The sequence below is a fragment of the Anser anser genome (assembly GCF_964211835.1).
Source record: "Anser anser genome assembly, chromosome: 3".
Lineage (NCBI taxonomy): Eukaryota > Metazoa > Chordata > Aves > Anseriformes > Anatidae > Anser > Anser anser.
The window spans coordinates 27,476,486-27,495,496 of record NC_139722.1 but is presented as its reverse complement, the minus strand read 5'-3'; the positions used below and the strand labels follow the sequence as shown (position 1 = coordinate 27,495,496).

Here is a 19,011-nt window from a genome sequence, read left to right as displayed (position 1 = left end):
CTCCACAGCTCCTTCAGGGTCACTCTCTGCCCCTGCTCCCCGTGGGGTCCCTCCCACGGGATGCCGTCCTTCCCGAACTGAGCCTGCGGGGGCTGCCCACAGGCAGCAGCTCTTCAAGAACTGCTCCCACATGGCTCCGTACCACGGGGTCCATCCCCCAGGACCAAACTGCTCCAGCACAGGTCCCCCATGGGCAGCAGCTCCCCCCAGACCCCTGCTCCTGCATGGGCTCCTCTCCACGGGCTGCAGCTCCGGCCCGGGGCCTGCTCCTGCAGGGGCTCTCCATGGGCCGCAGCCGCCTCCAGGCCACATCCACCTGCTCCACCGGGGGCTCCTCCGTGGGCTGCAGCGTGGAGATCTGCTCCGTGTGGGACCCGTGGGCTGCAGGGGGACAGCCTGCTCCACCAGGGGCCTCTCCACAGGGTGCAGGGGAACTTCTGCTCCATTCCTGGAGCACCTCCTGCCCTCCTTCTGCACTGACCCTGGGGTCTGCAGGGCTGGTTCTCACTCCTCACTCTCACTGCTGCTGTAGTACTGCATTTTTTTTTCCCCTTTCTTCAATCTGCTCTCACAGAGGTGCAAACAACATCGCTTATTGGCTTGGCTCTGGCCAGTGGTGAGTACTTTTGGAGCCATCTGAAACTGGGCCTTATCTAACATGAGGCAGGTTCTGGATTCTTCTCACAGAAGCCACCCCTGAAACCCAAAACCTTGCCATGTAAATCCAATATGCTTGGATGCTTTCCTTATTTAATAGTCAGAAATCCCAGGGGAATATTAAAATAAAATGGAACTGAAACATTTTAAGTTAAATATACTTGCATAAAGTTACCTTCTGAAAGTTGTAGTAAAGTAAAGATCACCAAAAGCTAACACCATTGGTTTGATTGTCTCAGTAGAGAACCGACCAGGGCTTATACAGCTGAGGGAAACCTGAGTTTCATTCACATCTCTGGACCTGGATGTTAAGTGGTACCAGCATCACATATGGTTGTACTGGCTACTTGCACAGTCTTCAGAAAGAGCAGCACACTCAAAAGCATACTACTCTAAAAGGAAATTCATAGATTGCTTCCCTGATATATCATCCTTCTAGTTTGGCATACAGTATAGTTACAAGAACCTCCTTTTAAGCAAGAACAGCTGCTGCTGTTTCTTCTGACATACCAATTAGTATGGTGCAGTGGGTACAGTATAAATAAATGGGAGGATGCTAAACCCTTCTGTGCTTGTTTATATGCAGTGCTGTCTCTGTACAGTTGGGAAAGCTGAATCCCATGATGTCCTTTGCTCGTGCTGATCTAAATTAGACAGGAGAAAATGTCCTTACTCTCCTTTTATACTGTTGTTCTGCTTTACCGTGATAGTTTCTGCCATCCAGCATCATCTTATGTCAGACAGATTCTCCCACTCACCAATAAACATGCGAATGACAGCGATGACTGCTCTTGTACTTTGAGAGCAACAGAAAAAAAAAAAAGTCCTTTCTTTCTTCTTGTTTTGGAACTACTTCAGAGTAACTCCACAAAACTGAATTACAATGATCCAGGATTTCATTAGTACAAGCAATATGAGGATCAGGTGTAAAAAGTACTGGATGGCTTAGAAATAATGCCTTTCCATAACAGGAGTTCTGCTTGAGATACTGCCTAAAAGGGCTTGACATTGTAGCTGCCAAAACCTCCGAGTTGTATGATACTTTAAATAGTAGTAAAAGTATAAGAGCCTTTAAAGTGGGGTGGCACTTGCACATCCTCCCTTGATGTACACCTCAAAACGATCATCTCTTTTTGCTCCCCACAGGGGCCGTGGGGGTGCGATTCCTCCACCCCCACCTGGACGAGGTGCCCAAGCCCCCAGAGGAACACCAGTGACACGGGGAGCACTTCCCGTCCCACCAGTAGCGAGGGGCGTTCCTACCCCTCGAGCAAGGGGTGCCCCAGCAGTCCCAGGCTACAGACCACCCCCGCCACCTGCACATGAGGCATATGAAGAATATGTAAGTAACTGCATGCATTAATAACAAATGTAAACCAAAGTGGTGAAGTTTGTGTACTTCTGAAGTTGGAGACTCTAGTCCAAAAATTCCTCTGTCTCTACTGTGTACCTCCTGCTGGTGAATTACAACCTAGGTGATATAATGCATTTACAGTGTTTTTCACAGCTTAGTTTTGGATATGAGAAGGTCATGCTGGTTAGCTCTCACTATATCATGTAAAAGCAACACAGACTATAATGTAGTCTAAAGACAGTATTATAGTTGAAAATCACTGTTTACTGTAGGCAAGTTCTTAGGAATAACAAATTATATCCTTTGTGAGAAACTAAGATTTTTATTTTGTTCTTCTGAATCCTTCTTATTGCATAAATATATATACATGTATATTTATTTGTACTCATAGTTGTGTTACAGATACATAACAGAAACTCACTTAATTTTCATATAAACTGATATAATAATGCATATTTAGCAAGGAGCAATATTAACTGTCACCTTTCCTTATGAGGTGTTAAAAGTAATTGTGCTGTAAACATCAAAGCTTTCAAGCCATCCTTATTAATGTTCCCTTCCTGCAACTATCACCATAACAACAGATATTCAAGTAGAGGAGAAGGTACCATCAAATATAGTGTCTGACTTTTTCCTGAAGTAGCAAATCCAAAGGTAAGATGAACGTCCTGTCCACTCTGTAATTCTGTCACTATTGAGAGAATGCAATTTTATTCAATTAGTGGTTTTCCTGGAACAAAAGAAATTGAAATAGAAATTTCTGACTGTTGGTAAAGCTTTACCCATCTATATTTGTAGAATATGGGTTAGATCACGGCTACTTCAAATCAAGGGCACACATTCTGTCAATGACAAAAATCACAACTGAAAAACAGCTGCAAAAAAGGAGGCAAATTAAGTCACTCTCCGTTATTATTTGTCTCAACATAGTTACCATCTTTAAATGAGTATAAAGCGCTTCTTAAAATAAAAGGAATTTTAAAAAGTATACCTCTCATTTACAGATAATATAATAATACAGATAATCTGTTGGTTGCAAAATGTATAAGATCTTCCTGTTCTGTGCACAACTGTATCTTTTGCTAATCTACACGACAAGTTTCAAAACAGGATCCTTGTAATTTAAGATTATTATGAATGAAGAAAACCTTTTTTTTTTTAATCTACAGTACTGCTAGATGTCCTAGGGTATTAAGCAAATTTCAGGAAACATATCTTAGGCATTTTCTGGATGGCAAATATACAGAAAGCAGCAGTTGAGGCAGCTGGATTACAGAAAGTTAGGAAACCATTCAGCCAGTTCCACGTTGTTTTTACTCTCAGGAACACCAAATATACTCAAAATTAAAAGTTAATTTATGTTATAATAGAGTATTCCAATAAAAACTGACAAACACATTTGTGTTTCCACTTTGCTTACCTACATGATAGCAAGCATCTTGCCTTTTGGAGATCCTTCAGTCTCCTATGTCCTATCAAAATCTATATTCCCAGCAGGCTTTCTCAGACTTCTTGTCATCCAACAGTTTGCAATGAAAATCTCTCTTCACAATTTGAAGAGACTTGTGAGCATAATCCAAATACATGCTGCTATCTTATGGACTGAAATAATAATTAAAGTTCTGTTGGTGTGCAGGTAGAAGGAAAAGTTCAGTGTGAATTTGTAAATTTTTAAAAATATATATATATTTTAGGGGAAATATTTTGAATTTTGAACAAAGTAATCAACACAGTTTTTCTTCCTACACAATTTGCAATTGCACCACATATCTGTCTGTATGCTTAAACCAAGCGAATCTATTTGTTGACCAGCCACAAATGTCATGTGTAATTGTTGTTCTTTCACACTCAATCCTAGAGATGAAAAACTAATTTACAGTGAATAATTTATCCAATTTACTTTGTCTCATTTTCTGCTTGTAGGCAACTCACAAGCATATTACAATTTCTTTATGTGTTTATGTCTTTCATTTTTGAGTACAGTATTCCTCTACAAATTTTGCATAGTATATGTAAGCACCTTTTGTTTGATTAGTTGTGCATATGAATGCAGTGTCATTGATTGTCAGTATCCATATACAGTCATTTGAATGCTGAGTTGAAAGTGAACTCAAGAAATAGAATATGATGGCTGCAGCAGATTTTTTAAATGTTTCCTGAAAAAAAAAATCTTGATATTTTCTCAGTTCTATGAATCAGAGATTGTATTGACTTTTTGACCTTGAAACAATGAACCGTCCAAATCATTTTGGATAAGCATTTAAAAGTTTGGATCATTCCTCTGTAATTATTTAATATTTTGCATTTTCTTAATGGCCTTTGGAGAGTCCATAAAACAAAATGCCTAAAGGTTTCTCAAGAAAAGTGAATTTTGTTGCTGTGATGAATGTATTCATGTTCAACATTTTTAATGTAAAGCTTAACCAAAAGAAAATAATTCTGAACAACCCTCTGAAGAGATGGAGGCTAGACAGGGAGGTGTCCACTTGGGCAGCCCTTGGGCAATGTGCCACACTTCAAGCCTTTTTCTTTACTTGCTTTTGAAACAGATATGTAGCTTTTATTGGGTCTAGCTTAATTAATTTGAGAAACTTCTGAAGATCACCTACAGGAAGAGGAGGTACAGGTATCAAAAAGCACATGCAAAGAAAAGTAATGCTTACTACTTGACCTTCCCTTGCCTTAAAAACAGTTCATTGTATGTGAATTTGGATGGAGAGCTTAATGAATAACTGGTGTGCAGCTTCTGGGATCAGAGAGGTTGTCATGGGTTTGTAACATGGTGAGTCAGAGTACTCTTCAAAGTGCCGAACCTCAGTTCAGTGCAACTACCTGTACTATGTGCTCTGTTTAAGATGTTCACTAGAGTGCAGTTTGGAGCAGAAGCTTGAACTGGTCAACGTGAACTTTCCTCAGAAGAAGCTTATTTCACAAAGCTGAACTTGACCCTTTGTCATTACCCTCTGGGACACAGTTTTATATCCCTAATCCACAAGCGCTGCCATACTGAAGATGTCCCTAGAGGCTGAAAAGGGTTCAAACCTGATAAGAAAACACAGCCTTCTGAACCTCGGGTTCTATTTTTGTTGCTGTTTTTTGTTTGTTTGTTTTTCATTTGCTTGTTTACTGGAAACCACACAGTGTGGTTGCCCATTAAATGCATTATGGATCATACTCAGGATCCCTCCACAAATACAGTACACAAATTAATTTGAATTATTGCTTAAGCCTTCTTTCCAAGTCTAGTAATATATGCCACCACCAGTTGGCAGCAATGGCTCAGTCTAGAACTTTTCAGGAGTACTGATTTACTACTGAGCTCCACTGTTACTCAAAGGGTCCTGAAGGTAATATTAGAGAGAGCAGCAATGCCAGCAGGTTTTAATGAAAAAATGGCTGTTTGAAATTTGTCAAATTCAGTTTTTAAATTATGTTCACATTCTAAATTTCATAAGACAGCAATGTTTTGAGTAGGGAGAATGGTACTGGAATTGCGTTTTAATTGCTTCTTCTAGACTTACATCTTATGCAGTTGTGGTTTGAAGTATTAGTTTTGCCTATGAGACAGCTGATGTCTGATCTACAAATCCTATGATGTTTCTGTATCACTGCACCAAGATAGGAGATAGTAAATAAAAATGAGTTCAGACATTGTTTCAGCCCTGCATCATCACCTTATTGACAAGGCCAATGAGAAGATTGATTTTGTGCCGTTTTTTCATTACAGTTGTTAAGATTTGTTTGGTTGAACATCTACTTTTATCAGCTACTTGAAATATAGCAAGGAAAATTAACACTGTTATCATCTTTACAAATCGGGGGAGAACTTCTGGAGCCTTTTTTTCAGCAAGAGTAAGCAATTTTAAAGGCTAAACTCCTATTGGCAACTTCAGAGACAGCAAAAGGATGATAGACATGACTGATGGTGACTGATGATAGACAGTAGTGTGGCAGAGAGTAGTGCTTGAATAGATATTCCACTAGAAGGAACATCCTACTGAAGAAATAAAGACCCAGACTTTTTCACTCAAGTTAACAGCAAAATATTTAAAGGGTGCTTAGCCCAAATATAAACCAAAAATACAGTTGCTTTCTGGTCACGCTTTGGAATTGATTTGACTCTGGAGTTGTATTTCTGTCTTCCTAATCTGAATGAGCTGTGATAAAAACAGTGATGTTTTTCCTTACTTTTTAAGAGCTTTTGTAAACCTTTTTAAGAGGTCTAATGCAAGTATAGAAATGACCTAGCATTTGTTTCCTTATTCCAGATGCAAATAGTTACAAAACAGAATAAATTTTATACTAAAACACACATAATTTTAAATTTTACTTGCACTTTCCTTCCTGGATGAGGAAGGGGACGACTTCATTCCTGGATGAGAAAGGGGAGGACTTCCAAGTAGCTATGGCATGGTCCTAAGGAAATTAGAGTAACTTGTAATTTAAGTTAATGTTAATATTTCTAGTAATACAAATTTGCTTTACTAGACATTTATGGACTGCTTTAAATAAAATGAAAACCAAAGTGAATATGCCAAATTTCCAGCAAATAAGATGGAATATTGTAATTCTATGCAATACTTTCTTATATTAAATATTCAAGAATTTTCTGCAGTGCCTTGCACACAAAGCTACTCATCTTAATATGAATACCTAGATGAGGGTCTTGTATTTACAAGGAAATATATAATTTTTTTGCAAGATATATGCCAATCTGTCAAGAGCCTGAGAAACTGGTGCAGCTCCTATGTGTAGGACAGCCAGCTGAAAGAGCAATTTTAAATGCCTCTGATTTTACTGATCAAACTGGCCAAAAACAGCTTCTGGTTATCTTCTGGAATAGTGAAGAGCAACTCTTTTACAAAGTCACTGGAAAAGAACCACACAATAAGATAGACAGTGTTTTTAATGTCATGCTGTTCTTCTCATTTCAAGCTATTTAAAATGAAAGCAAATGTCACACTAAGCTGTTCATTCTAAATGAACAAAAAAAAAGTAAATGGTTATTTACTTTTTTCAATAGTTTTCAAACAATCTGAAACAACTGTGCTCACGTTTTCCCAGTGCCAACCTAGATAATGAAAAGACTGCCAATAAGAGGCATTTTGTCACACTTCAGCATTTTTAAAAGAATAATCAACATTTACATGTGACTACAATCCCCAAAATTGTGCTTGTGGATGCTTTGCTTAATATTTTAAACTAGAATTCTTAGGGCTTTTAAATCCATTCTATCTGCTACTTTGAATGCAGATGGAAACTGTGTATAAAGACCTGCACTTCTGCTTCATGGCATGTTTGTGCCTGTATTAGTGCTTCGATGAATGTGTTAAAGTGAGCAATTGGTACTTGATTCTGCTACTTTTAAAGTCAATTCCTATAATCCCAGCAGGCCATTCTCAGTGAGAGTGAGAGCGGGACAACTAAGGAGACTTATTCTAAATCTTAAAACACTGAAATACGTTGGATATAATTACATTCAAAGGGGATTTTTTTTTTTCTGAATTGGTATTTCTAAGTTTTAAGATGTGCCATTTATTTATTCTGTGGCCCTTTTGCATGAAAAAGAATCAGTTAAGAATGTACTGGGACTAAAGATCATTTGAATAAAGCTGGAATTATAGACATGGGAATCTGCATGGCAGAATGACATATTGATTAAATATGATTGATTACCTAATTATGCCCAACACACTTAGGATAAGAGCTAAACTATATTCAACTTACATCTGGTGTGACTTGAAAAATCAAATTTTATTTTTACTATAATGGTGATAATCAGGACAATGTCTATATCATCTGAAAGATTCTGTTGGGCTTTAAAAGAATCCTGTGAATGATCGTCTCATGAAGGTAGAGTGGATTTTTCTATTAGTTATTCAAACTTTGGAAAATTTAATACATTGATAATATAAAAATATCTATTTGTAAGAACAAAAATCACAGTCAGCATTAAACCTTCAGTGTCTGAGAACCTGCAGTTTCGCTTACCTGTGCAAAGTGTAATTTGGTTCATATTATTATAGATGATATTTAAACAAAAAATGCTTACACCTTGCAACCATGTCCTGAAACAACACATCAATAAATGCGAATACTGCTTTCAAACTCATCACTGATATGAATTTCTCAAAAATTGACAATGTGCTGTAAAGTAGACTTTTATTATATGTCTTTCTTGGTTTGAATTGATTTGGTTTGTTTTGATTGTAAAAAATACATTTATTCAATGGACTAAACTTTACTTATAAAATACAGAAAAGTATTAACATCTACTTATAAATGCTTCAGAAAGATTTTGTGAAGAAACTTTTATGTTGTCCTCTCCATGCTCTTCTAGCTTTGCAAAAATAATTAGCTCCTTGATATTAGTTATCAAGTTTTCTATTCAAAAATGTTTTCTTTTCTAGACAGAGTATAAAAGAAAATGCTGATGCAGCTGTACGTGTTTTAGTGTTATACATGATGTTAATACAACTACAACCTAATAAATATTTATATTTGTTATACAGAGATCTAACTGAAGGGCATCTCTCAAATGATCATCCAGCTTTCAGATGGTCCTTAAATATTCATAGTGTATGCTGTTATATTCATAAGGTACTACATAAAAAATATATGGAGTACTCTCCATAGATACAGAATTTGTCTGTATCATGCAGTGGACCATTTGATCATTAAACAGTGTGATTGTTCAGGAGCCTGTTGCTAAAAATATTGGTCTACTATCTCATGTATATGTCGCACTTTATCACTTGGTTATTTGTCTGATGGAGAACAGTGTTGGCTGGTACAAAATGATTCCATAGACATTCACTGGCTAAGTTTGATTGTGTGACTGCATCTCCACCCATGTTTTCATTTTTATGTCCGGTTGCGAAGGTGAGTTATAAGTATGTATTTTGTACAAATACATAGAAACTTAGAAGATTCCTTTTAAAGAATTGGGGCAAATCCAATTTAACTAGAGTTGTTGAGAGTTCAGTTATTGTGTGAATTCAGCAATGATGGAAAGCCATGTTTTTTTTTCTTTCACTTCTCAGAATATCTTATCCAGATTTAGTCCATTGAGGTACTATAATGTTAAATTTTTTGGACTGCAAGACTTTTGGACTGCAAGGTTCATCATAACTGGGGAGTTTCTTAGGAGCCAGGCATACATATAAATTCTGTGTTAATGAGAAATTTTCAGTGCAAGCTTCCATTTCTTGCAGACTGGTAAGCAAAGAAACTTCAGCTGTTCCAGACAATTAGAGAAGCCTTTAGTTCGGGTTTCAGGAAAGGCTGACAAGATGGCACTTAACATCATCACACCAGCATTGCCCCCAGCATACCAGTCTTACTCATGTATACTAGCATGGTTTTGCAGTAAACACAGATTAGTGACTCTTTATTATAGTAGATAAACAGAGTGCTCTGTATATCAGTAGACCACATGTATAGCTAACAGTACTGCTGTTTTGTGTATATTTATTTATAAGGGATTTTCACTATAGCTAAAACATAAGCTTTATTCATACAGTAAAGTGCACAGTTTAGGAACCATATTATATTAAATTCAATCTTTTACAGACTGTTCCAAAATATTATTTTTTTATCCTACTATTTTAAGGACAGGTATTTAAAAATACTTTCAGTTGCATAAAGCTTTCATCAGCATTCATCTGTTTTCTTCTTTTCCGTATTTCCATGACATTGTCATCTTGCAAAAGAATACTTCTGTATGAAACTGCAGTGATACCTATTTAGCAACTGCACTTAAAATCAAAGATAAACATTACAGAGCAGTTTTATTTCATTTTCTGGCTGATGGGCCTCTTAGACAGTTGCTTCTATCCATTCACTTAATGTTTACTCAGGATAATTGAAAAAGAGGATTTCTATTTGGTACAATAAAAGGCCTGAAAAGTAGTCTTATATGCCTGTAACCTTTTTTTTCCTCTCAATATGTTCAGTGCATTTGCAACTCTCAATTTCAGTTACACACAGGAAGAAAGAGGTTTGTGCTAGGTGAGTTATCTCATGTACTTGGATGCAGAAGCACTTGTTCAGCAGTATGCCTGTTCTTTCTGGTTATTTAAGGAAGGCTCAGATACATACCTTAGATTTTCACACACATAAGTATGTATTTATATACCTTGTGGGTATACTGGTATAGACAAAGCTTGCTCAAGCTGTGCCATGGATGCAGATCATCTGCAGGCACATGGCAGCAATTTCTTCCCCTGAGGCAGGATGTGAATGTCCCATTATTGAGTACTGTTGGAAGGAGAAAATTGTATGACTCTACAACTTCCTTAGTATTTTCAGTAAATTATTGCTTGAGTATAGAGATGCATGCTTACATTCTGATAACCACATGCATATATGTTATCTCTAGCTATAGCCCAAAAAAATATGGTCTACTTCTTCCAGCAGTCCATGTAAGGACTTAATATTGTGCAGAGCTCCTCTGTAGCCTACAATATAAATGAGTAACTGAATAAGGATCAGTCTGAAAGATTTGAGAAAAACAAATAAATAAATAAATCATATAATTTCTAATTATACATTCTGGGGGAAGAAAATATTTATCTGCTTTTTCTTTACATTTGTGCTGTAGAAATTTGTTTCTCAGCTTTCTTCCATAGGTCAATGATTAGACCCAAGTAAGGATTCTCAGTATGCTCTTGTTTGAGGCCAGACTGGTGCCACCTAACCACAGGAGCAAAATCGTAGCTCTGTCTTAGAAAACTAGACCGTCAGGATTCTGAAAAACTGGTGCAGACCTACTCTAGAAAAAGAGCATTTCATTGTAACTAATTATTGTTTTGGAAGACATAGTGAACAGTAAATAACCATGATGCTCATTAGTATCTATAATGTCATTATATATTTGAGACAGGAATAATCAAATGAAACTAAGGAAAATTAAATTGGTTATTTCTACTTCCATTAACTTATGTGAAATGGTTAGACCACTCTGAGCAGAGAGTGGTGGACATATCCTGGGACTCTTAAAAGTAGTAGGAAAAAAGATATCAGCATATATTTAAAAGACTAGTTTCACCTGTGTGACCAGATGGGCTGGATGAAGTACAATTTGTCTTTTCTTCCAGCTTTAATTTCTTTAGAAAAGGTGGTATTAAAGTGATAATATATGCTCATTTTTAAAACAATTGGATCAGTTATATTTAATCAAAGATGAAGAGTTAGTGTATCTCTCTGAAAAGTAGCAAAAATGTTGAAAATATTGATCTTGTTATGAAACTCAGCACCTTAAGTTTGACCTAGAGGGCTCTTAGGGTGTATAGCAATCACCAGAAGAGGGTGATGCAGTATAGTGGCTCCAGGACAATAAAGTGGCTGGCTAGAGATGAAAAATGGTCTTTCTCCATACAGATCTGTGTTGGCTTCTTTGTTTGTTTGTTTGTTTGTTTCTTTGTTTGTTTTCCCAATGAAATTATGCTTGCCTGCCTTTTAATAGCTTCTACAATCATTATAAGTGCTGTTACTCATAGATGTCTAATAGGTCTCTTTGACTAGCTGCTGTTGTTTTCTAGCTCTTGTCAATATCATATAAAAATGTCTGGAATGTAACATCTGAAATCATATTCAGTATATCTGATAAGTGAAATTAGGTAGGCAAGCACTACTTATGTATTAGTATCTTAAGAATACATAAGTATCCTGAGGACGCTCTTGCAAACAGACATTTACTACCCTATGAAATACAATAAAACTGAATGTAAAGATTTCTGAAGTGCAGCATATCTTTCCGAGTGGAGTACCTAACATTACATATCAGTTCCTATCAAGGTGCTTTACCTGTCTTGGTGGTTAAAATGTTAAAATGTATGCTTATTTGTTTTAATACTAATCTAATTTTAATAATAGATCTTTCCATTTTCATTACCTGTTTCATGTAATAGCTAAAAATGGTTTATGAGCAAGATTTGGTTTGGTTTGCTTTGCTTTTATTGTCAAAATTGCTCAGATATGTAAAACTTGTTGTTTAAAATTGATTTAATAATCAATGATAATAAAAGAATAAGTATTTTTAAACTGAAACAGAATTTTGGAAATTGGGATTTCCAAGCATTTTTAACAGAAAAACATTAGTTATCTGAACAGAATGCAAATTTTATCTTTGTCATGCAGAAAATTCCTAATAAAAAAACAGTCTGTAGTAAGCTGTTAAAGATTTTACTCTGGTCTGTTGCAAGTCTGTTGTAATTAAAATATCAAAATTTAAAGTTCTAATGAAAAGATATTGTAAACAAATAAAAGGAAGTCAAGGTTGTGCAGATCAGGCTGCAGAGGAAAGGCAGAGAGAATGTGTTTCACTACAAGTTAAATTTTGTCAAATTTCAATGTGGACATTGTAGCTGACAGAAAAAGAATAATACACTTTTAAAAAGCAGAGAATCACTGAAACACAAATGATAGCTCTGAGTGTATCTGTCAAATAAATTAGAAGCCACAATGCTTTTGCTTTTTCACGTTCCTGGAACAGCCCTTTCACTTTATTCCAAGGCCACCCTACATGCAAACACCCTAAACAAAACCCCAGAGCTCTTCTAACTGATTTCTACTGAGGGACCTGTAGGTTGTCATTTTGGAAAAATAATAATAATAATAATAAAATTAAAAAAAATAAAAAACCACAGCTGAGTAGCCACAGAGCAGCAAAAGGAAAAAATGTATATATTTTTTTCATTGTCTTTTATTCATTTCACTCATGCTTCCTTTGTTTATTTTCTAAGGAGTAAGAAATCTCTCTGATGCAACTAATTTGTCTTGTGTTTGAATGTCTGGCGTTTTGTGTAGTACTGGAGTATAATTACAAGTAAGGTTAATACAACCGTTTCAGCCGCAGTCGTAAACTGTGTGGCTGAATCAGTGGTTACTATGTATATGTATATATTTCCATGCAAAGTGCCATATGAAAAGAAGTGAATGTTTTCCTCCTGCAGAATGGGTTGTATCCCAGTATAGGGGTATATATGATCTATAAGTTGCCTAGTCCTTATTGTCCCTAAGAATGAATATTCAAAGAAATAAATACTAGGCTTTTAGAGATAAGGATAATCTGCATTTTATGTTGGCAGATGATCATACAAGTCTGTATTACATCTCCTGAGTGGAGTTTAGAAGAATAAGCAATGTCAAAAACCAAGAATGCATCATTGTAAAATCAGAGTAGCTCTTCTGAAAAAAAAATAGATGGAGATCAAAGTGAACAGTTGTATTGCTAGGTGGAAAATCAGGTATTCACAGAAAATTACTGCTGAATGGGCTGAAGCAAGTTTTGGTACCCACAAGATACTTAGGCCAGCAGACGCCCTAAAGTGTTACTGTATCATCTTACTCTTCTGAAACTTCTAAAACTTCTAGAGATTTAAAAACCTCAGCCAGTTGGAAGACAATTTTCAGGCCGTAAGGCATCAACAATCCAATTGGCAGCCGGTCACAAGTGGCATTCCCCAGGGCTCAGTATCAGGGCCAGTTTTGTTCACATTTTTATCAATGATCTGGATGAGAGGATCAAGTGCACCCAAAGTTTGCAGATGATACCAAGTTAGGTGGGACTTGATCTGCTTGAGGGTAGGAAGGCTTTGCAGAGGTATCTGGATAGGCTGGATCAGTGGTCTGAGTCCAACCATAAAACATTCAGTGAGGCTAAGTTCTGGGTCCTGCACTTGGTTCATGACAACCTCATGCAGCGTATAGGCTTGGGGAAGAGTGACTGGAAGCATGCCCAGGTGGGCAAGAAGGCCAACAGCATCCTGGCTTGTATTAACAATAGTATGGCCAACACTATGATTGTCCCCTTATACACAGCACTGATGAGACCGCACCTCAAATACTGTCTTCAGTTTTGGCCCCTCACTGTCCCTACAAGAAGGATATTGAGTTTCTCAAGTATGTGCAGAGAGGAGCAGGGAGGCTGATGAAGGGAATAGAAAGCAAGAGTTATGAGGAGTGGCTGAGGGAACTGTGGTTGTTTAGTCTAGGGAAGTGAAGGGTGAGGGCAGATCTTATTGCTCTTTACCTGAAAGGAGGTTGCAATGAGGAGGATGTCACTCTCTTTTCTCAGGTGACAAGTGATAGGATGTGAGGAAATGGTCTCAAGTTGCACCAGAGGAGACTTAGATTGAAAATCAGGAATACTTAATTCATGGAGAGGGTGGCCAAGCATTGGAATGGGCTGCCCAGAGAAGTGATGGAGTCCCCATCCCAGGAGGTATTTAAGAGACATGTGGACATAGCACTAAGGGACATGGTTTAGTGATGGGACTCAGTAGGTCAGGTTGATGGCTGGACCTGGAATTATTGAAGGTCTTTGCCAACCTAAATGATTCTCTGATTTTATGAACAAGGAATTAATGTAAAATAGGTGGCCAAGAAGGCTGACAGCATCCTGACTTGTATCAGGAATAGTGTAGACAGCAGGACCAGGGAGGTGATCATCCCCCTGTACTTAGCTCTGGTGAGGCCGCACCTAAAGTAGCATGTTCAGTTTTGGGCCCCTCACTACAAGAAGGACATCAAGGCCCTGGAGCATGTCCAGAGAAGGGCTACAAAGCTGGTGAAGGACCTGGAACACAAGTCCTATGAGGAGCAACTGAGGGAACTGAGGTTGTTTAGTCTGGAGAAGAGGAGGCTCAGGGGAGACCTTATTGCTCTCTACAACTACCTGAAAGTAAGTTGTGGGGAGCTGAGGGCCAGCCTCTTCTCACAGGTAACTAGTGATAGGACTAGAGGGAATGGCCTCAAGTTGTGCCAGGGGAGGTTAGGTTAGAAATTAGGACACATTTCTTCTCAGACAGAGCAGTCAGACATTGGAACGGGTTGCCCAGGGAAATGGTGGCGTCACCGTCCATGGGGGTGTTCAAGGAAAGGTTGGACCTGGTGCTTAGGGACATGGTTTAGTGGATGATATTGGTAGTAGGGTGATGGTTGGACCAGATGATCTTGAAGGTCTCTTCCAACCTTAATGATTCTATGACTCTGTAGGCATTTTTTGATGGATGGAGTTAAGACAGTGGGCTGGAACTCCTAGGTGTTGCTAACCTTATACTAGTAGGTAGCTAGACGGAGGGATGTGAAATTTCTGCAGCTATCTTTTATTGTGCATAGTTTAGGTCTGCTATGGAAGCTGTAAGCTTAAAAGTAACATTTCAGTGTGTGCCAAGCAGGAAATGAGTTCCCTCAGAACTGTGGTGCAACGTGGTCTTTCAAGTGGTTTCTGAAGTGACCCAGTTAGTAGGCACAGTGTATCTCTGTCAGACAAATCATAAAATGTAAAATATTGCCTAAATATTAGTACAATCCAGTTGTAGTGGCTTGGTTTATTTTAATTGATATAATGATTCTAGGATTTTAGATTAGTACTTTAGATTTAAATGCCCCTAAAGCAAATCACAAAAGACAAATTGACTCTTTGGATTAGAGTTGCCTGTCATTTATAGTTCTTGAAGGGGAAAAAGTACAAATAAATGTCCAACAAAAAAAGCCTTGTTTAACTTTTAGTAAGCAGCTTGAAAGGGTCAGAGACACAGAAGCTATCCTTTACCAGTCCTGGAGAAAAAAAATGCATCATACGTAATCTTTCAACTGAGAGGTTTATTGAACGCAATATGAATGTAAAGATTATTCCAAGGGGTGCTAGCCACTGTATGAGTTGACCTTGTGATTTACAGCTGCAATACCATGCCCTGCATGAATTTCATGACATAACAATCTGTCAGTTCTTGCAGCTATAAAGTCAGCCCTCAGAGATAACTGAGTCAGCCGCACAATGATGGTCATTTCAGGATGTAACTACCTTTTCTTAGCTTAATAATAAAATAATGATGTGATTCAAAATGTCATGCTTTAGTTATAAGGCTAACAATCCTATTAAACTATAATGCAGGTGATAGATATTGTAAGGTATTGTAAGTACTAATCTAGTCTGAAGTAATGTATTGGATCTATTGCAAAGTGGATAGGAACTGTCAAAGGTCCATAAGCAAATTAGAAAATAAATTCAATGTGGTAACCAGGTTACTTAGTGGGATATTAAAAATATTCACAATAATATTTATTCAGATATGGAGAAACAGAATTCCAAACTACTTTCAGCTGTTAAGTGCTAAGATTTAATTTATTTATGTTTAGTCAAAATTCCGTGATTCTTTAGCTAGTGTACAAATATAAGACATGAATATGCATCATTCTTGGAAGAGTTTCCATTGTATGTAAGAGTTTCATGTAGTGATATGCCAATCAGCATGATGACTGAGCTGACAAAAGCATGCTATATAAAGGCTGATTCTTTAGATATGAGTAATTTTTTTCCATTGAAAGATGAACATCATTTAAACCAGTAATATCTGATTTAATAGATAGACAACTTATATGTGGTTAGAAAAATCAGTGAGTTTTCTTTTCAGCTAGAGAGCAGGAGAGGAAGTTTGTGACGGCTTCATGTTGGAGCTCACTCTGTAATCTCTGTCTGGTCCCTGAGGATCTTCTGTCTCCAGAATGGAGTAAGCCTTACCATTTGATTTAGAGCAGCAATACCAAGCCCTGCATAAAAGTCATGACATTAATTGTGTGTTGATGCTAGACGCTGCAAAGCTTTAACTCCTTATGGAAAGTTCAGGTCTTCTTGATAATGGAAGTTTTCAGCCAGTCAGCCTCCAATCAGCAGAAGATCATTGAGATTTTCAGTCAGATCAGCATCTGCAATACGAAAATCAGCTGTTCTGATGCTGTCTAGAGAGTTAAATAGAGATATTATTTATATAGAGGAATGAGGATTTAGATGTTGTGGTAGCCTGGTAGTAGTTAGATTTTGCTAAGAACTGATACATTTATGCAGATATATCAGGTTGCTGCTAGGAGGTAGCTTCAAATACATCTACATCTACAAGTACATCATTAAACTTTTGTAACTACTCCAATCTGTACAAATGTACAAATGTTGCTGACAAATTAGAGCACTGGGAAATTACCAACTGCATGAAGTTTAAAAAGAGCAAGTGCTGGATTCTGCACCCGGGACACGGCAACCCTGGATATAAGTACAGACTGGGGGATGAAAGGCTGGAGAGCAGCTCTGTAGAAAGGGAATTGGGGTTTCTTGTTGATGGTAAGTTGACAGTCAACTTGATGGTAAGTCAACAGTGTGCCCTGGCAGTCAAAAGGACCAACCATGTCCTAGGGTGCATCAGGCACAGTATTGCTAGCTGGTCAAAGGAAAGGATTGTCCGGCTCTGCTCTGTGCTGGTGCTGCCTCACTTCGAGTGTTGTGTTCAGTTTTGTGCACTGTGATATAAGAACATAAAACTATTAGAGAGTGTCCAAAGGAGGGCTATGTAGATGAAGGGTCTAGAGGGGAAGACATATGAGGAGCAGCTGAGGTCCCTTGGTTTGCTCAGCCCAGAGCAGAGCAGGCTGAGGGGAGGCCTCATGGTGGCCTGCAGCTCCCTCACGGGAGCGGAGGGGCAGGCGCTGAGCTCTGCTCTCTGGGGACAGCGACAGGACCCGAGGGAACGGCATGGAGCTGGGACAGGGGAGGGTCAGGCTGGGTTTTAGGAAAAGGTTCTTTACTGAGAGGGTTATCGGGCATCGGTACAGGTTCCCTGGGGAAGTGGTCACAGCACCAAGCCTGCCAGAGTTCAAGAAGCGTTTGGACAGTGTCCTCAGACACATGGTCTGATTTTGGGGCAGTCCTGTGTGGAGTCAGGAGTTGGACTCAATGATTCTGCTCAAGGGAACCTGCTTTGGCAGGGGGCTAGGACCCAATGATCTCTTGAGTTCCCTTCCAACCCCTACAATTCTGTGATTCTGTGATCCTTGTGCGTCCCTTCCAACTCAGGATATTCTGTGATTCTGTGAAATGTAAGGCAAGTGTTGTTTTGTTGGTGCACATGGGTCTCTATCCACATATTGTCTTAATACTGTATAATCATCAAGGTGCTTCTGCACACCTGCACCTTTTGTGAGTCATATACTCTGCACTTGAAAGTTGTTAACATAATGACTGACTATTGTAAAATTGTGTTTATATTAGAACAGATTTTCTTTTTGGGGCAAATAGTCTCAATATGGATAATGAACAATTTGTATCTGTAATTAATTTTTAAAAAGGCAAAACAGAAACTGACAGATACAGGCTTGACGTTTTTTCATTTCAAGCTTTTTGCTACCATACAACTTTTCCTTCAGCATAGATTTCTGACAGCAAAAATGCAAGGGTAGTCTTTGATCCACTCATCCTTGATTAACATTGCTGATTCATCCAACACGCTATTATCTGGATGCTGATCCTCTTGATCTGCTTGGCTTGGATTTATTTTTGATACTTCTGACTTTATTAAAAAGCCATTTCTTCTTGTGGGTGAGACAGAAAAATCAGTAATGCCCTAACAGTTGTACATTACTGCGTACCCCAACACCTAGCACCACTGTCTTTTCACCTTGTTTTTACCCAGAAGCTTTTTACTCCAAATTATAGATAGTGCTTCTTTCAGATTACCTAATTTTCAATATCTTTGATCTAAGCTTTGAGAAGTATAACATAAGATACAAAATTCTCTTCTGAATCCCTGACTGGTGTCTGCAACTTGCAGTTTGTAGGTAGTATGTCATCACAGTCATAATGAATGTGGCTTTAAAAGGCACATTTATCTTGCTGGAAAAGACTATTTCAGAGAGGTAAGAGATTCTACAGATAGCTGTTGGTATCAAAGGAGCTTCAAGTGAGAAGAATAATAGTCCAAAAAAAAAAAAAAAAAAGACTTTCATATTCCATTCTCTTGATTGCCTATCCAAACCCATAGAATTAATATCATTATATTCCATTGTTTATATGGCATCAAGTGCGTAGTAGGCACTTTGCAAGCATACATTAAAGCAAAGTCTGGGCAAGGACATTTGCATTCTGGCATACAAAGTATGGATCAGTGGTTCAGGGTGGGAAGGGCAAGCGACCCTTCACTAACATTGATATGTATCAAGGCCCAGTC

At 38.0% G+C, this 19,011-nt stretch overlaps 1 protein-coding gene across 4 annotated transcripts in view; it reads left to right on the top strand.

The window, feature by feature from the left end:
* Positions 1–19,011, top strand: part of KHDRBS2 (KH RNA binding domain containing, signal transduction associated 2) — a 381,101-nt gene that overhangs the window by 236,188 nt on the left and 125,902 nt on the right. For all 4 annotated transcript variants that reach the window (XM_083831469.1, XM_083831472.1, XM_083831470.1 and 1 more), the window contains exon 6: positions 1,804–1,999. In XM_083831469.1, the coding sequence (XP_083687595.1) occupies positions 1,804–1,999 (196 nt within the window). The remainder of the gene's footprint in view (positions 1–1,803; positions 2,000–19,011) is intronic.